Source organism: Rhinopithecus bieti, unplaced genomic scaffold, assembly GCF_001698545.2.
Source record: "Rhinopithecus bieti isolate Rb0 unplaced genomic scaffold, ASM169854v2 scaffold_16660, whole genome shotgun sequence".
Taxonomy (NCBI): Eukaryota; Metazoa; Chordata; class Mammalia; order Primates; family Cercopithecidae; genus Rhinopithecus; species Rhinopithecus bieti.
In genome coordinates, this window is record NW_016808609.1 from 153,605 (window position 1) to 172,285 (window position 18,681).

The 18,681-nt window shown below is 41.4% G+C and overlaps 1 protein-coding gene and 1 non-coding gene across 5 annotated transcripts in view; both read right to left on the minus strand.

Annotated features, from left to right (window-relative positions):
• LOC108538694 (myomegalin) overlaps nucleotides 1-18,417 on the minus strand; it is a 27,043-nt gene extending 8,626 nt beyond the window's left edge. Inside the window, exons 1-5 of one of the 4 annotated variants that reach the window (XM_017886933.1) lie at nucleotides 17,881-18,417; nucleotides 17,100-17,638; nucleotides 5,994-6,144; nucleotides 1,512-1,747; nucleotides 357-408 (exon numbers count right to left, since the gene is read on the minus strand). In XM_017886933.1, coding sequence (XP_017742422.1) covers nucleotides 357-408; nucleotides 1,512-1,747; nucleotides 5,994-6,144; nucleotides 17,100-17,163 — 503 coding nt within the window. In that variant the 5' untranslated portion in view covers nucleotides 17,164-17,638; nucleotides 17,881-18,417. Of the gene's footprint in view, nucleotides 1-356; nucleotides 409-1,511; nucleotides 1,748-5,993; nucleotides 6,215-6,304; nucleotides 6,689-13,608; nucleotides 13,670-17,099; nucleotides 17,639-17,880 lie in introns of those variants that run through there. The other 3 variants (XM_017886935.1, XM_017886937.1, XM_017886936.1) reach the window with 3 other exon arrangements.
• TRNAN-GUU (transfer RNA asparagine (anticodon GUU)) lies at nucleotides 11,424-11,497 on the minus strand. The gene has a single exon. It is a non-coding gene; the product is annotated as a tRNA-Asn (tRNA).
• Nucleotides 18,418-18,681: the final 264 nt, after the last annotated feature.

Here is an 18,681-nt window from a genome sequence, read left to right on the forward strand (position 1 = left end):
AAAAAAAAAAAAAAAAAAAAAAGAAATCAGATATAATCTTACTCTGGTCTTTAAATAAGGGAAACCAGAGGTGATCCCTGGAGGTTCAGAAGACTCCTAAGACCCAGATAGGTTAGAGCAGCTCTGTATTACTAAACTGGTGAATTAATTGGTGAAAATAAAAGAATAATACATTTTTTAAAAAAATTTAAAAATGAGACTGCCTTATCACTAAGGATACATAATGGTTTAATGAATAAATAAGCTATTTGTTTTTTACGGGCCATGTATGCTACTATTTCTTTGAACTTCTGGCTCTTGCTTCTAGATCTTTCACCAGACTACATCTTCGATAGCCCCTGAAAATTTGGAGTTACCTGAGGGTCGAAGGCACCTGTCCTACTTGATTCTTCTTACTTGTACAGTCATCTGAGAACAAAATTCAAAAGGACCAGTCATGCTTTAAGCGGGTCTCATTTCCCAGACTGCAAACAAACATGGAGTTCTATCTGGGACCAGAGACCTAACTACCTGATGCTTGCCTTGATTCCAGGATACTCTGAATTTTCCCAGATCTTGGGTTGAGTCTTTAGAGAGCTTGCCTGGCAGGCTTTCCTGAGCCCACCATGAAGGTCATCATCTCCACTTGCTTTGCCCTGAGTCACAGCAAAAAGCTAAAAATGTCTTTATTCCCACAGATCATGGGACACGTATCTAGCTGCCCTCTGGACCACTCCTGTCAAAGCCTCCAAGTTCTGGCACAAGGCCAGCACCCAAATGCCTGGCTGTGTGTTCCACCATAGATTTCATGCAGAACCTTCTCCCTTCTCCAAGATGATAGACATCCCTGTCCCACATGCCATGAGGAGACAGCACAGTGAACTCGCCTTCTGCTACTATGTGCCTTTGGGTCCTCAGGGAGAAATTTCATGTAAAAGGCTCCTGAAACAGCTAATTATCTCAACACCTTGTACTAGTACACACAGCGCCTAAACCATGCCAAAGTCAACGTGATTCTTTATCTTTTTTTGAAGTGCACTGATTAATTTACTTATTTAATCCCTAGAACAATCATGCAACATTCAAGGACTGGTATTATTTGACTTAATTTTTTTAGGTAGAGAAACAGAAATCAAAATAAATATTAACCTGTCCAGAGCTAGTAAGGAACACATATAAGCTAGAGGTAGGGTCTTTGGATTCCCAGTTCAGGGCCCTTCCCAGTTCAGCTGCCCTTGCTCCTTCTGTCTTTCTGCCAATTAGTTTCAGATAAATACCATCATCCCCAGGGATGCCTCCCGCCCTCACAGTCATATTCCATGAGGGATGGAGGTGCTGGTGGTCATCATGGCATCCTCGACCCTTCTTCTTGGAGCTCCTCACCAGCCAGTCCTGACTCTGTCATGGTCTTAAGGTGGTAATTACAAAGCAGGACACCAGTTGAAAAGTGACTTGTGAATGGGGGTAAGATCCTGTGAGCTTAGGACCTTGGAAAAGACTGAAAATCTTCCTAAGCTCTGCAGCCAACTTACCCGTCCTGAATTTTCTGGCAAGGCTCTCTGCCAGCTGGCTTCCTTTGGCCAGCTGCTCGCGGAAGTGCTGCTCCATATAGTGGTCAATGTTATTGCTGTGGAGTAGCTCCTCAAAGGCCTTTACTGTGTTCTTGACATGCTGGATGAGAAGCGCAGAGGCTACTCTCCCAAGCTTCATCTTCTGCCGTAGATGGGTTAACTCTCGAGCCTGATCCTGAATCAAGGAATGATACTTCCTAAAGTAGAAAAAAAGAAGTAAAGTTGGATAGGAATAACGGATAGGTTATAGCAATTTAGGAGAAGGGACTTGAGAGTATCACCAAAGGAGGCCACACACTGAATTCTAGCATATGTTTAGTGTCCTGAATATTGTAAAAGGAATGAAGAAAATAAAAACAATCTTTATGTGAAAGATCCCTTCTAAGATTGTCATTTTCCCTGCCACTTGCTAAAGAAGAAAAATCACATGATCATATTCATAGATGAAGAAAAAACATTTGACAAAATTCAACACTCATTCATCATAAAAGCTCTCAACAAAGTGGGAATAGAGGAGAACTTCCTCAATTTGATAAAGAACATCTATAGAAACTCTACACTAATGTCATACTAGAAACTAGAAGCTTTCTCACTAACATCAACAATAAGGCAAGGATTTCCCCTCTTACCACTCCTTTTCAACATCATACTGGAAATCCTAGCTAATGCAGTAAGATAAGCAAAGGAAATAAATGGCATATAGATTAGAAAAGATGAACTAAAACTGTCTTTGTTCACACATGATGCAGTTATCTATATATTATACAAAATCTCCAACATGGTGAAACCCTATCTTTACTAAAAATACAAAAATTTCCTGGGGGTGGTGGCATGCGCTTGTAATCCAGCTACTTGGGAGGCTGAGGCAGGAGAAGTGCTTGAACCCAGGAAGCAGAGGTTGCAGTGAGCTGATATCATGCCACTCTGCACTCCACCCTGAGTGACAAAGTGAGACACTGATTCAAAAAAAAAAAAGAAAGAAAAGAAAGAAAATATGAAAGAATTGTCAACAAAAATCTCCTGAAACTAGTAAGTGATTATGTCAAGGTAAAATCTAACAAAACACGTACAAGATCTGTATGAGGGAAACTACAAAACTCTATTAAGATCAAAGAAGCACCAAATACATAGAGAGATATTCCGTGTTCATGAACAGGAAGACTAAATATTATCAAGACGTCAGTTCTTCCCAACTTGATCTAAAGATTCAATGCAATACCAATCAAAATCTCAGCAAATAAATTTTGTAAATATCAACTAATAGATGCTAAGGTTTACATAGAGAGGCAAAAGACCCAGAATGGCCAACACAATATTGAAAAGGAACAGAGGGCTGATTTGACCTGGCTTCAAGACTTACTGTAAAGCTACAGTAATCAGGACAGTATGAGATTTGTGAAAGAATAGACAAATAAGTCAGTGGAACAGAACAGAGATTCCAGAAGACTCCAAAATATAGCAGATTGATCTTTGACAAAGGGACAAGGGCAATACAGTGGACAAAAGATGGTATTTTCAACAAATGGTGCTGGAACAACTGGACATCCACATGCAAAAAAAGTGAATCTAGACACAGACTTCACATTCTTCATGAAAACTTACTCAAAATGGATCATAGGCTTAAATGTAAAACACAAAATGATTAAAAACCCCTAAAAGATAACAACAGCAGAAAATCTAGATGACCTTGTGTTTGGTAATGACTTTTTATTTATTTTATTTATTGATCTAAAGATTCAATGCAATACCAATTTTAATTTAGAGACAGTCTCTAAATAAATACATTATTTATTTGTTGGAAGGCAAGATCATGGCTCACTGCAGCATAATCACACCATGGTGTGATCACGGTGTGATTATGGTTCACTGCAGCCAAACTCTTGGGCTCAAGTGATCCTCTTGCCTCAGCCTTCCAAAGCCTGTGATTATAGGTGTGAGCCACTGAGCCGAGTTATGTGATTACTTTTCAGATATAACACAAAAGGCATGATCCATAAAATAAATAATTGATAATCTGGACTTCATTAAGATTAAAAACTTCTGCTCTGCAAAAGACACATCAAGAGAATGAGAAGACAACACACTGGGAGAAAATATTTGCAAAAGGCATACCTGGTAAAGGACTGTTATCCCAAATACACAAAGAACTCTTAAACTCAACAATAAGAAAATGAACACCTTAAAAATGAGCAAAAAACCCTGAACAGACACCTCACCAAAGATGACGGTAAATAAGAATATGAAAGGATGCTCGACATCATATGTCATTAGGGAAATGCAAATTAAAATAACGAGATACCACTCTACACCTATTAGAATGGCAAAATCCAGAACACTGATAACACCAAATGCTGGTAAGGATGTGGAACAACAGGTATTTTCATTCATTGCTGGTGGGAATGCAAAATAGTACAGCCACTTTGGAAGACAGTTTGGCATTTTCTTGTGAAACTAAACATACTCTTATCAAATGACCTAGCAATCTGCTCCTTAGTATTTACCCAAATGAGGTGAAAACTTAACTTCACACAAAAACCTGCACATGATGTTTATAGCAGCTTTACTCATAACTGCAAAAACTTGGAAGCAACCAAGATGTCCTTCAGTAGGTGAATGGATTCATTTTGGTACATGCAGTCAATGGAATATTATTTGGTACTAAAAAGAAATGAGTTATGAAGCCATGAAAAGACATGAAAGAACCTTAAGTGTGTATTACTAAGTGAAAGAAGCCAATCTAAAAAAGCTACATACTGTATGACTCTGACTATATGACACTATGGAATAGGTAAAACAGTGGAGACAGTAAAAGGATCAGTGGTTGCCAAGTGTTAGGGCGAAAAGGAGAACAAATAAGCAGAGCACAGAGGATTTGTAGGGTAGAGAATAGTCATTCATTATAATAGTGGATACGTGCCATTATACATTTATACTTGTGTCAAAACCTATAGAATATACACCACCAAGAATGAACCCCACTGTAAACTGTGGACTTTGGGTGATGATGAGTTAACGTAGGTTCGTCAATTGTAACAAATGTTGTCACTCGGGGACAAGATATTGAGAGTGAGGGAGGCTGTGTCTGTGCATGGGTAGGGGGCATATGGGAACTCTCTGTTACTTTCCACTCAATTTTGCTGTGAACTTAAAACTGTTCTTAAAAAGTCTATTAAAAAAAAGAATGATCACAGAAGTATAATTTTTAAAAATATGTTTGATAAAGTAGGTGTAGTGTAGGCTTTGCGAGAGCACAGGATTCTAATGTTATCTCTGCCAGAGGCTATTATGCAACTTTGATCAAATGACTATCTCTTAGGGCCTAAGTGTTCTCGTTCTAAAATGATGAAATGAGACTAACTGACTCTAGAGTTTTTTGGGTGTTTTGTTTTGTTTTGTTTGAGATGGAATCTCGCTCTGTCATCCAGGCTGGAGTGCAGTGGTGCCATCTTGGCTCACTGCAATCTCCACCTCCCGGGTTCAAGCAATTCTTCTGCCTCAGCCTTCTGAGTAGCTGGGATTACAGGAGCCCACCACCATGCCCAGCTAATTTTTGTATTTTTAGTAGAGACGGGATTTCACCATATTGGCCAGGCTGTCTCCAACTCCTGACCTCAAGTGATCCACCCACCTCAGCCTCCCAAAGTACTGAGATTACAGGCGTGAGCCACTGCACCTGGCCTAGAGTTATTTTACCTCTAACTAACATTATTCTCTGGGTCAGTGAAATTTAAGTGGAATATATTGGGCAGTGACCTAATGGAGCATGAAGCAGGATTTGAATCACTTCCAAAGATGTGCACCAACCACTTAGGCAAATTAGTGATTTCAGTAACTTAGTATTTCAGTAACTGGTGCTCACAGGTAAAGGCATAATGGATTAACCCCATATTATTTAAATGCTTCCAAAAGCTATAGGAAAATGGCCATTAAAACTAACTGACAAATCTAGCCAATGGGCCTCTATTTGACAATTCTGCAAGCTTATTTTTAAAATTGAGCTTATCAAAATTGCCATTCCAGAAGCCAGGACCTGAGTTTCCATAGAGGATGGAGTAGAATGGAGGGGCCTCTGTATAAATCTACCTCCTCAGGAACTGGGATTGTTCAGCATTCACCAGAGTAACATATGAAGAAATAGGAGATTCCTGCATGCTCCTGGGGATCCAGAAGAGAGACCACTCATGTGACTGGAAGATTTCCAGCTCAGGTAGCCATGAAGACCATATATTTGTTGAATACATGCAATGTTAGTTAGAATAAAACCAAATTTCTCTGAATAATATAAAGTCATTACTAATAAAACTTTAATAGATTTTTCTCTAAAGAAATTTCCAGGAAGGAGTTAAGAGAAAGTCCTACAATTAAGGTACGGAGGCTGGCTGCAGGCCCTGAAAGCTACTCTGACGATCTATGACTTAATGCTGATAGTGGGAAGTCTCTTACCCACTGCAGGATACAGAGGAGAATTCTGCTTCCTCAGGCTGAGGCTTCTGCTCATTCACTTCCTTCTCAGCAGGTCCCTTCTTCTCCGAGGGCTGATGTACCCCAGCCTTCAGCTGGGACATTTTCTCATGAAGAGTTCTCCTACAGCCGTCTTTGAAAGGAAGGACAGAGAAGAAAGATGTCTATGTCTCCACAATGGCCAGGCTTTTCTCCAAAGCTACCTAAAGAATTGAAACAAAATTATGGCTTACAGAGGTTGGATTATTAGTGAAGATCCTGTAGGAGGATAGAATCTCAAAAGCAGAGCCTACCAGGAAGTAAAGACTGAAGCCTACAACTTCCTCAGCCATGAGGACCCAACAATCCACTGGGTAAAGGAAAGATGCAGCAAGTGCGGGGAGTGAGGAGGGGGGGTGCTGTTATGAGGAGGATGTGGAGGTCCCACAAGTATTTAGAAAAAACAGGCAAATGATGAAATAAATGAATGATAACAATGGGGTTTAAACTGAGCTAAGGGATAAGTATTTTTGTTTCTTATAGTTGAGATAAGGTTCTTATAAACTTCCCAGGGAATATCCCTTCAGAGGTCAGGAAGCATTTTTGCTTCCACAAGTTTTGAGAGTCATGAAGGCAGGAACACATTTTGAGATGCCAGAGCTCAAATCCCATGTCACTGGGACATCAACAATAGTGCTATGGAGAAGACTCAGGTTGCCAGCTCTTGAGTAACAATCACAGAATTAGAATGTGGAAGTAGCTACAGAACCCAAGGAAGCCCTGCCTTCTGATAGCCACACTCAATGCAAGGCTGCCTGTTTCACCCTGGAGGTCTCTATATCAGTGGAGGCCACCCCTCAACAGCCGGCTCTAATGTTTATGTACCCTTTTGCTTATATTGTCAACCAATTTCTAACCACAGCAAAATAACCTAAGTATACCTCTCCTTGAAAACATCAAAACATTTTCTCAGCAGACAATTTCAATAAAAACAATTCTTGTGGCTTTTCCTTAATTTTTTTTTAACTTCTACTGATTCTTACTGTTCCTTTTTAGGAACTCTCCAGGTTTTCACTTCCTACATTCTTTCAACAGTATAGTGACTACAACTGGAGAATGATCATCTAAGTATGACTAATAAATTTAGCATCATGTTGTATTACCTTTTAATACATAATAAATAATATATCTCAATGAGATACTTGCTTCCTTTCCCTTGCAGTAGCAATGTGTAGGGGTTTCATTTAATATGAGGTCAATTTTTACCTTCCAGACTCCCATCCCACCCACCTTTGCTTGCACTCATGGGAAGGCTTGGTCTATATCTGGTTTGCCCACATTCCTAGGCTATAGAATTCTAGGGCTTCTAATCTGAGAGGCACCATTTTTTTGGAAGGTACTGAATTTTAATTTCTGTCTCCTTTGCATCCTTACCAATGAAAACTGCTTTCAGCCACTCTCTGCTAGGCTCTCACCAGCACAGAGCTGAATTCACAAATGCCTTGAGGGGAAAACCTTTACCAAATGTTCAGTTCACATCTCAATTCACTCTAGAATCTTGGCTTTTCAAGTCAGAATACCAGGACAGCTCCACATGTCTACCCATTCCCCACCCCCATGAGGTTACTTAAAGTGCTGCTGTTTTCTCTAATTCTTAACCACTGCCCTCTCCCCAGCTTCTCAACCTCTTGTCCCTTGCCAAGAACTAGCAAATGGCCTGAGGGGAAAAAATTGTTTAATTCCAGTGATCTTCTCTCTCTCTCTCTCTCTCTCTCTCTCTCTCTCTCTCTCTCCACCCCCTTTCTGTAGCTGGCCCTGTGGGTCCCAGCTTTTCAAAGACTTCAAACAATATTCCTTTAAACAAGATTTTATCTACTTTTCAAAGGGAGTGCTGGTTTGCTACAAAACTCTATCGTAACTGAAAGAGGAAATCTTCTACAAATTCCAGGTAAATCAAATTTTCCTACCTTGATTTCTGAAGAAAACAAAAAAAAAAAAAGAGAGAGAGAGAGAGAGAAGAGGCCACTGGTAGGTACATATTTGCATTTTTCTTGTAATACTTAGGTAAGTCTGAATGGGTATTAAAGGCTCTTGCTAGAATCAAGTGCAAAAGATTGTCTACCATGAACCAAACAATCATGCCTGCCCAAGGTCCAAGAATTTGATAAGGTTGAATCCAGTCCCCTGGTGCACTAACAGAGATCCTGTAGGGGATAGAATCCTCCTATAGAATTCTATGTCTGCACTTTGAGTAGATCCTTCAAGTAACCAGTTTTTCAGACACACCTGGCCATTAATGTGGGGAGAAGAGGTCAACTAAACCATTGAATATTTCTAATTTATTTTAGGGAATGTTGAAAGTTCTCACTGGTACAGTTAGAAATGAAAACAAAGACATAATAATAATAACTGTTTCAAGAGCATTATCATATGACTGGCATGGTTCCTAAGTGCTTTACTGTATAGTAACTTATTGGGGCTAGGGAGGGAAGAATGGGAAATTAATGGGTATAGGGTTTAGGAACTTTAGTCTAAGAAAGTAGAATATTGGATGCCAGAAATTCAGTTTTCTTTCTGTTCCAAGATCCCCTTTAGCTAGAGCAATATATTGAAGTCAGAGTTCCTAAGGGAAAATTATTGTATATGGAGATCATCCTGTGGATCAAATGTGACTCAATAGTAGATCAAAAGATGTTCCACTTTTGCAGATATTGACACCTGTTGGACCCACAGGATTTTATCTAGTATTAGATAGATAAGATGTGAACCACTTCCCAACACTGCAGACTCAAATACTAGGAAATACTAAGAACCTCAAGACAAACAAATAGCTAATCCAAAAAGACTCACAGACTAGATAAGCTGTCAGCTACCACCTAACAGAAAATGTATTCCTGTTAACCACTATCCCCAGATGTTCATTTCATAAAATCAAAAACAGAATTCCATATTGATCACTGATGGGAAAAAATAGTTGACAATGTACAAATGGGAGAGAGAAAAAATACTTGTCTAAGAATTACATTTAGTGTCTAAAAGTCAAATAGCTCAATTTCTGCTCATAAGATTCAACAGATGAACTGAGGGAACATATGCCAATAACTCTGAGATTACAGGTCTGCATGGAATGCTCGTAAGGTGCAGGATTCTATTAGCTGTGATGATATGTCTCACATGGGCAAATCTTTGTGGAAATAGCAGGAAAAAAGAAAAACTGTCAAGGAATAATATAGAGACAGTGTGATGGTTAATTTTATGTGTTAACTTGACTAGACCACAGTGCCCAGGTATGTGGTCAAATATGATTTCAGAGGTTTCTGAGAAAGGGTCTTTTGAATGAGAGTAACATTTACATTAGTAGACTTTGAGTAGAGCAGGTTGCCCTATGTCATGTGGGTGGACCTAAGAACATTCAAGATATTTTGTATAGCTATAATTTGTTTCTGTGGTGACCGGTCTGGAGAAGACCAGGTGAAGGCCTGAATGGAATGAGATTGACCTTCCTGGAAGAAGAGGAAATTCTACCAACAGAATATCTTAGGACTCACATAACAACTCTTCCCTGGGTCTCTAGCCTGCCTGCCTTGAACTTTCACAATCATGTGACCGAATTCCTTAAAATAAATCAACAAAAATAGATAATAGATGATTCTGTTTCTCTGGAGAACCTTGACTAATATAGATAGCATACTAATTCACCCTTGCCATTTCCAGAGGAAAAGAGTGGAGTAATAAATATCAGAAACCAATAACGTTTTTCTTCCCTTGTGAAAGCTGCTTGGCACAAAGCTATTACGGCCGCGGTGGTTCAAGCCTGTAATCCCAGCACTTTGGGAGGCCGAGACGGGCGAATCACGAGGTCAGGAGATCGAGACCATCCTGGCTAACCCGGTGAAACCCTGTCTCTATTTAAAAATACAAAAAATTAGCAGGGCGAAGTGGAGGGCGCCTGTAGTCCCAGCTTCTCGAGAGGCTGAGGCGGGAGAATGGCGTAAACCCGGGAGGCGGAGCTTGCAGTGAGCTGAGATCCGGCCACTGCACTCCAGCCTGGGAGACAGAAGGAGACTCCGTCTCAAAAAAAAAAAAAAAAAAGGCCTCTAGCCTGGTCTTCTCCACACCGGTCACCACAGAAACAAATTATAGCTATACAAAATATCTTGAATGTTTAGCTGAAGAGATGGGGAGATACCCTACTGCTCAATATCCGTCATGTCACCTCTTGTACCTCCCCATAGTTAAGTCAGAAGGGCAACACTCCTTTTATTTTTTATTTTATTTTGTATGTATGTGCGTATGAGATGGAGTCTCGCTCTGTGGCCCAGGCTGGAGTACAGTGGTGTGATCTTGGCTCACTGCAACCCTGCTTCCCAGGTTCAAGTGATTCTTGTGCCTCAGCCTCCTGAGTAGATAAGATTACAGGCACAGGCCACCACACCCGGCTACTTTTTGTGTTTTTAGTAGAGATGGGGCTTCGCTATGTTGGCCAGGCTGGTCTGGAACTCCTGACCTCAGGTGATCTGCCCACCTTGGCCTCCCAAAGTGCTGGGATTACAGGTGTGAGCCACAGCGCCGGGCCCCTTTATTTATCAGACAGATGTATAGAAAAGTTTATTGTGCTACCAAGAGTTTGAAGAAAAGGATTCTCTGAGTTGAAAAAATAAATTGGAATATAAATTGGTACCACTTCTACAGAAGGCAAATTTACAGGGCTTATTAATTAAAATAAAAAATGTGTGCTATAACCACTATGATACAGCAATTGCGCTTTCAGGACTCTACCCTATAGAAATCTGTGTGCAAATAGCAATAGATTTTATGCACATGTATGTATGTGCGTGTTAGATGGAGTCTCGCTCTGTGGCCCAGGCTGGAGTACAGTGGCGTGATCTTGGCTCACCGCAACCCTGCTTCCCAGGTTCAAGTGATTCTTGTGTCTCAGCCTCCTGAGTAGATAAGATTACAGGAAAATCATGGAACCAACTTATTTTCAAAAACAACATGTAAAGGATTAGATGATGGAATAAACAAAAGAAGAAATGCCTTCATCAAAAATAATGCACACGGCAATAATAATCTTGGTTCTACTGATAACATTATTGATCAAGCAATTATTAAATCTAGGCACATCCTGCAAATGAGGTATTATTACCATCCTCATATTACAGTTGAAAAAATATTGAGGTACAAATAGCTTATCAACAGCCCAAGGGCACAGACAAAGAGAAACAAGATTTCACCCAGAACCCCTGAACAGATCACACACAGTTTCTCTTGTTCCCTGGTCCAAGGAACTTCTGTACCCTCCAATTACATTTCTTCCCAGGCAGAGACCTTCTTGGAGGATGAGAAGCAGCCACTAGATGACAGGAGGGGAAATGAGGTATGCAGTCTTCAAGGGAGCAGACCACCTTGGGAGTTATAAAAGGTTACAGACGCCTCTGGGTGGGGTCGAACCACCAACCTTTTGGTTAACAGCCAAACGCGCTAACCGATTGCGCCACAGAGACACGAATAAGCTTCTGCTTTCATTCTAAAAGAGGATAAGCTGTCACTAAACGCTAGCTAACACCATGTGCCTTTTGCAAAATGACTGGGTAATCTCCAAAGCCTCGGAAAGCCGGAGCAGTCAGAGCGACGAATCCACTTGTTTGTCAAGTTTGAAACCTGTGCGTTGGGTGATTCCGAAACGCCCCGCGCCCCGCCTTGTCCCCTCACCTAACTCAGAAGCCAGCGCCTCCGGAGACGCCGGGACCGCCACTCCTGTTAGAGCGACTTGGGCCCCAGGGAAGTTGAAATGCCCAGGGTGCTCAATTAGGACTAGTTGAATTAATAATACGTTTGAGAGACTGAATATACAATCCGACAGTGGCCGGACTTTACATAAAAATAGAACTCTGATCCACTACCTGGGGCCACCTGTCCAGGAAATCAACTTCCTTATCTACAAATAAACAACCGGTGAAGCCAGCCTGCTATTTATATAAGTCAGACTCACAGGGAGCCAGGCAGTTATCTGGAGTAACAAACAATAACTTCCATAACAATCGGCTCCAAATGGCCAGAGCTTGGTTAGTAACTGACACTTTCCCTAATTTATCTTCCCACTTGCAACTTAGGACGAACCAGGGAAAGCCAAATATGCACCCCTAACCAAGCACACAGGATGTCCCCCTTCTAGGTAGCCCCCTGGCAGCTTCCCCACACCAACAGCCTCCAATCAGGGCACACCTGAAGCCTTTCCTTTCCTCAGCTATAAAGCTGTCCCACTCCTCTGCCTGCCTTCTAAGCTCTGCCAAAATGCAAGTGCCGTTAACTGATGCCCTAGTGTCAGAATAAATAACCATTGCTTTTTTCATTTGATTGGCCTTCATTTTCACACTTTGTCATCTTTAAGCTTTTAGTCCTTTGAAGAATTCTGAGAGTGGAAAATAAATGAAAGGTTTTTTTCAAAGTGGAGAGTTTTTTTTTTTTTAAGGCTTTATTCTGGTCAACAGATTTCCAAGTGTGCAGTGTCCCATGGGGTAGGTCACAAAGGGGCCTAGAGTGCACCATCTGTGCTGCTGCAGCTCCTGGCTCTCAACAGAACTGAGATCTAAGGGGTCTGTGGGTCAGTGGGCAAGATCAGGAAAGGGGCAGGGACCAAAGGAGACATGAAGAGGGAAAGAGCAGGGACAATGAGACCTCCCAGGAGACTTGTGCAGAGGTAAAGGCTGGGTCCTGAGAGATGAGAATTGTTTTTGTCATGTATTTGAATGGGAAGAAATAGAAAAAGGACTTGAAAGAGAAAAAAAAAAAAAAAAACACAAGAACTTGTAGCTATCCAAGAACAAAACAGGAAAATATTGTGGATATGTTTGCATCAAAAATATTAAAAGCAGCACACTGGCAACCCCAGGTTTATGATGCACCATGATGGTATAACAGTTAGCACTCTTCGTTGTGGCCGAAGCAACCTTGGGTGGAACTGGAGCCGCGGTAGCATCTGGCTTCCTTCTTGGCAAGATTTGGTATGTGTTACAGTTTCACTTTTTAAATCCCCTTACCAACTGCACCCAGTAGCTGTGGTCAGAGAGTAGGGTTGTGTCTCCCTGCAATGCAGTCAGGACAAGAGAAGGAAACCCCCACAGTGCACTGACCTAGGGCAGAGTCTTTGGGGAAGGTTAGAAGGGGCCATGTGTCTGAGCATGTGCAGGAACCATCTCAAAAGGTAAAGAGCCCTGACTCTCCAGGAGCCTTGTCTGTAGCTTCAACTGATGTAATGGTGTGGTAATAACCATTTTTCTGGCTGAGATATTTCAAAGGTCAGTAAGGCCTTATTAGATGCAATGACAATGAGCTTTGTATGAGTTCTCATTCAACAGGGTATTTTACAATAAAATCTGATAATGTAAAACCCAATAAATGTAATAGAACCTAAACTGGATGCCATCCTCCACCTCCCCCACCCCATTTTTTGGTGGGGAGAGGGGAGCTAATAGTACATTATTGAAGCATCATTCACATAGAGTAAAATGCATAAATCTTAAGGGCATAGAAATGTAACCATCACCTAGATCAAGTTATAGAAAATTTCCATCAGCCCAGAAAGGTCAATAACCTCCTTTAGATTCCCACCTACCTTCCTTTCACTTAGGCAAACCATTCTGATTTCTATCTTCACAGATGAATGTTGACTGTTTCTGAAATTCACATAAATGAATATACATTTTTGTGTCTGATTTCTAATTTCATGCGGCATAATGTTTTTGATATGCATCCATGTTTTCAGTATGTTATTTTGGTGTTATTAATGACGATTATTTCTGTGTGGTTGACTGGGTTATTTCCTATTCTGGCTCTCAGGAGCAAAGCTGCTATATTCTAGTATGATTCTTTTTGTAGACATGTGCACTCATTTTTCTTGAGTTTCTTTATACTTTGAAGTGGAGTGGCTAGGTCATGGAGTAGGTCTAAATTTAACTCTATTATAAACTGCCAAACAGTTGTCCAAAATGGTTGTGCTATTTTACCTTCTCACCAGCAATGAGAGTATAGTTACGCCACATTCTTGTCAGTACTTCTTGTCTTTCAAGATTCTTCCATTCAAGCTGTTAAAATACCTTAAACTGAGTAGCTTACAAACAACAGAAATTTATTTCTCACAGTTCTGGAGGCTGGGAAGTCCAAGTTCAAGGTGCCAGCAGATTTTGTGTCTGATGAGGGCTCACTCTCTGATTCATAGGCTGTGCCTTCTCCATGTGTCCTCACATGGTGGAAGGGCAAACAAGCTCCCTCCAGCCTCTTTTATAAAGATACTAATCCTATGCATGAAGGCAGAGTCCTCATGATCTGATCAGCTTCCAAGGGCCTAAACCTCCTATTACCACCAACTTGGGGATTAGGAGTTCAACAAATAAATTTGGTGGGGGGATGCAGACACACAAACATTCAGACCATAGCAGTGCATAAAGGTAGCTCATCACTGAAGTTTTAATTTGTGTTTCCCTAATGAGTAATGATTTTGAACATTTTTTCTTATGTCTTTTGGCCATTTAGAAATTTTGTATGTGTGAAGAAAGTCTATTCATGTATTTTGCTCATTTTTAAATAGCTTGGCTTTTATTATTAATGTCTAAAAGTTCTCTCTAAATATTCAATATCTGAGTTATTTTTCAAATAAGCATACTGCAAATATCTTCTCCCAGTCTTAAGAAGGCTTGCCTTCTTTCTTGTGGTAATTTTTTGATGAGTAGGAGTTTCTAATTTTGATGAAATCCAATTTTCTTATTTTTTTGTGACCTCTAAGACACCTTTCCTACCCTACAATTGTGCATATATTTTCCTGCATTTTCTTCCAGAAACGTGTGTTTTATTTTATTTTAAATCTATAATTCTTCTTAATTTCATTTTCTGATCTCAGCACAATGCTTAACCACTATAAAATCCACAACTTGCAGACCAACAGTTCAGTCTCCCAGAAACTTGTATAACCCTTGATGTAACAACATTTACAGTAGTTTCCTGCTGTGCTCTTTGACAGCTATAGATCCTTGTGCTTCCACCCCTCCCTCCCTCCCTCTCTTGCCTTCTCCCTTCTTCTCTCTCCTTTTCTCACCCCTACAAGGTGAGAAAACCAGAAAGACCTAAAACTGAGGAGAAGAAAGACCTGGTCTAATCTGTGCTCAAGATATTAGAGCACAAGAAGAAGAAAGACTGGGTCTGATCTGTGCTCAAACCACACCTGTATTCTGGTTTGTAAATCTAGTTCTGCCCCTGTGTGGCCTTGGATAAATAACTTAAACTTTATGTGCCTCCATTCTTTCTTCTGTAAAATGGGGCTAATAAGAGTAGTCTTAGGCCAGGTGTGGTGACTCATGCCTATAATCCCAGCACTTTGGGAGGCCAAGGCAGGCAGATCACTTGAGGTCAGGAGTTCAAGATCAGCCTGGCCAACACGGTGAAACCCCATCTCTACTAAAAATACCAAAATTAGCTGGGCATGGTGGCAGGCACCTGTAATCTCAGCTACTCAGGAAGCTGAGGCAGGAGAATTGCTTGAACCCAGGAGTTGGAGGTTGCAGTGAGGTGAGACTGCACCACTGCACTCCAGCCTGGGCAACAAAGCAAAACTCCATCTCAAAAAAAAAAAAAGAAAGAAAAGAAAAAAGTAGTCTACTTCATTTTGCCATTGTTAGCTGTGTCTGGATATGGTTGACAATTAATTAATAATCAAGCAGAATGATCTTCCTCATTGTCATTTTCCTCTGCATTATTTTTGAAAGCCACTGTGCTGATGTTTTGCATCTTAAATTAGTTTTGCTTCTAAGAATTCCTGTAGATGGACTAATGGAGAATGCCCACTGTTATGTCCAGTTTTTCTTTCTTCATAATGTCTCTGAGTTTTATTCACATTGTTGAGTATATCAGATGTTCATTCCTTTTTATTGCTGAGCAGTATTCCATTGAATGAGTATACCACAGTTTATTTACCAGTGTCCTGATAATGGACACTTAGGTTGTTTGTAGTTTTGGGTATTGTGAATAAAGCTTCTGTGAACGTTCCTGTTATAATTTGTGTGTGTGTGTGTGTGTGTGTGTGTGTGTACATATGTTTTAAAGTCTCTTGGAAGAATATCTAGATGAAGAATTGCTAGGAAAAAAAAAAAGATGTTTATGTGTAAATTTATAGGAGACTGTCAAACCAAAGTGATTATAACATGTTACATTCCCTCTAAAAATGTATGAGTTCTAGGTTTTCCACATCTTCACCAAGATTTGGTGTTTTCTGACTTTATAATTTTGCCATGCTAAAATGGTGGAGTGGTATCTCAATCTTTAAATAATGGTTGACCCCTTAGCCAAAGATCCTCTGTTGTACCCTCTGGAGAAAATAAATCTCCAGTTACCTTAAGAGCTGATCTAGAGGCGATCTAGAGGTAAAATGTCTGCAACATTCAGCAATGAATTTAGATTTTCCTTGAAAAAAAGTTCATTTTCAAGGTGTTTTGTTTTGTTTTGTTTTTTGCCACAGAATTTTTTTTTTTCCTGTTACTTAGTAGCATGAAGTACAACGTTTGGTTTGCAATTTCTGTTCTGTGTAGGAAGAAAAACTTTAGTGGAAACAAATAGTACTTAAAGACCATTTTATGAGGCTGTCATTCACATATTATCTCTTTTGCCGTTTTTGTTAAAATGGTATAAGGTGGGCTTTATATGCTTTCTGTATATTCTTTGGAATGTGTATTTAAATTAAAAACAAAATTGAAATATTCATCCTAGACTCAGGTTAAAGTCCACCAACAATACACTTAAAATAGGATGGGCCCAACCTAAGTGTACAACCTACCTGCTTGAAGTGTGTAGTTGGTGTGTGTGTGAGACATTCTCAACAGTATTTGTGTTCCCTGATGTAGTGATTTTCGTTTTCTTCCCACCCTTGAAAGTCCTCGACTTAAAACCCATCTAGAACATTTCCTTTGCTAAGACTTTAAAGGATTCTTTCTTCAAGTAAGGGCAGTTTTTAAATAGTTATCAGTTGCATTCTTGGAATTCATAGAAGGCTTTGGGAGAAACAATCCAACGGCACAAGTTAAAGTGCCCGACCAGACGGAGAAGGGACTGCATACTCACTGATTGCCAGGCCGAGGTTGTCCGCCTTGCCTGCTTTGGTTGAGACTAGAGACGGAAACTCCATTCAACAGAGACTAGAGGGCTGAAACAGGGCGCAAGAGTGCGGCTGCCCTTCGCCTACCGGTCCCTCTCTGCCTTGGCGCCTTCGGAGTTCGAACTGACCCGGGACGTTGCTGGAGCTGGCAGGAACTGCAAACTCACCACGCGCGTCCCCGCACACCCGCACCTGCGCCTCGAGAACTTCTGGCCAATTGAATACCTGGTCCCCCGCCGAGTTTCGCTCCAGGTTACAGGAAAGAGGTGCAGGGTTGCGGACCTGGCGAGAGAAGCCGAGCGGAGAGGACCGGGTCCTGCCGCTGGTCTCCGAGAAGACAGGCCTAGAGAGGCCGATTCTGACCTGCAGGGCCACAGTCTAACGGCAGCCTAAAACCCTAACGTCTGGTAGCGAGTTGAAGCGATCTCTGTGCCTTGCTTGTTGTTTGCCAAAATTCAGAGACCAAAAAAGAGAATAGTTGTGGGGATCAAAATCTGCAATTAACCTGAAAAGAAACATGATCCTGTGTTAGCTTGTTTAGGAAAAAAGGAAGAAGGAAAGAAAGAAGGAATGGAGGGAGGGAAGAAAGATGAAAAAATCAACCAAAAAAAGAAACATGATTTCCTAACTAATCGGATGTGGGTCCTGAGAGAAAGACCTGCGTCGAGTTTTTGGCCTGAACGTGTGGAGGGTGGAGTCGCCATTAACTAACGTGGGAAAAGGCAGGTGTAGTTGTAGAGAAAATACCCGGAATTCCGTTCAGGGCTCTGGGGTCTTCCTTGAAAGAGTTTTCCATCCAGGCCGTCTCGGTTTCCGCATCCGTCTGAGTCGTTTATGATGTCGGGAATGCAGGAGTCTGAGTCCTTTATGATATTGAGGGTGCCACGGTCTCACCCCGGGCGCCTCCCCGCTGCAGCCTCCTCCCGGGAACCTCGTGCGCTCCGGCCCCGACAACCCGCGACCATCTCTCCACGCGCTGCCGCCTAGCAAAAGTGCATCTCTAGGTCGGTGGTGAGGTGCGGCCGCGGCGCTGCAACTCGCTCCAGGACTTGTAGACCTGGCAGGTCTTCTGAGAGCGCCACTGGCTGGACGCAAAGGAGAGCGCCACTGGCTGGACACGTCGCGTGTGGGCTCGCAACTTGGAGAAAGCAGGGAGAGGACGGCCTTTTGGGACTATTCCTTGGATGGGCAGGTGGCGCCAGGAAGGGTAGATGGAGCTTTCTAGAGGTCAACGTCAGCATAATTTCTACTGGAACAATTGAAGGAGAGAAAAAAAAAAAAAAACATGTGCGTTGTGGTTTCCTGGTAGTCTACTGGCTAAAGTTTGGCGCTTTCACCGCCGAGACGAGTTGATTCCAGATCAGGGTACGGGGTCTTGGCCTCACTGTGTGGTATTGTTCTTTCCTGTGTTTGCCATCTACCACCGCTGTGGCTCAATTATTCCAAGGCTCCTGGAGAAATGGAGTTAATTTCGATCCTAAAATTTAAGCTATTTATCTAGAATAAACTCCAAATAGTGGAACTGCTAGGTGAAATTGAGTGTGAATT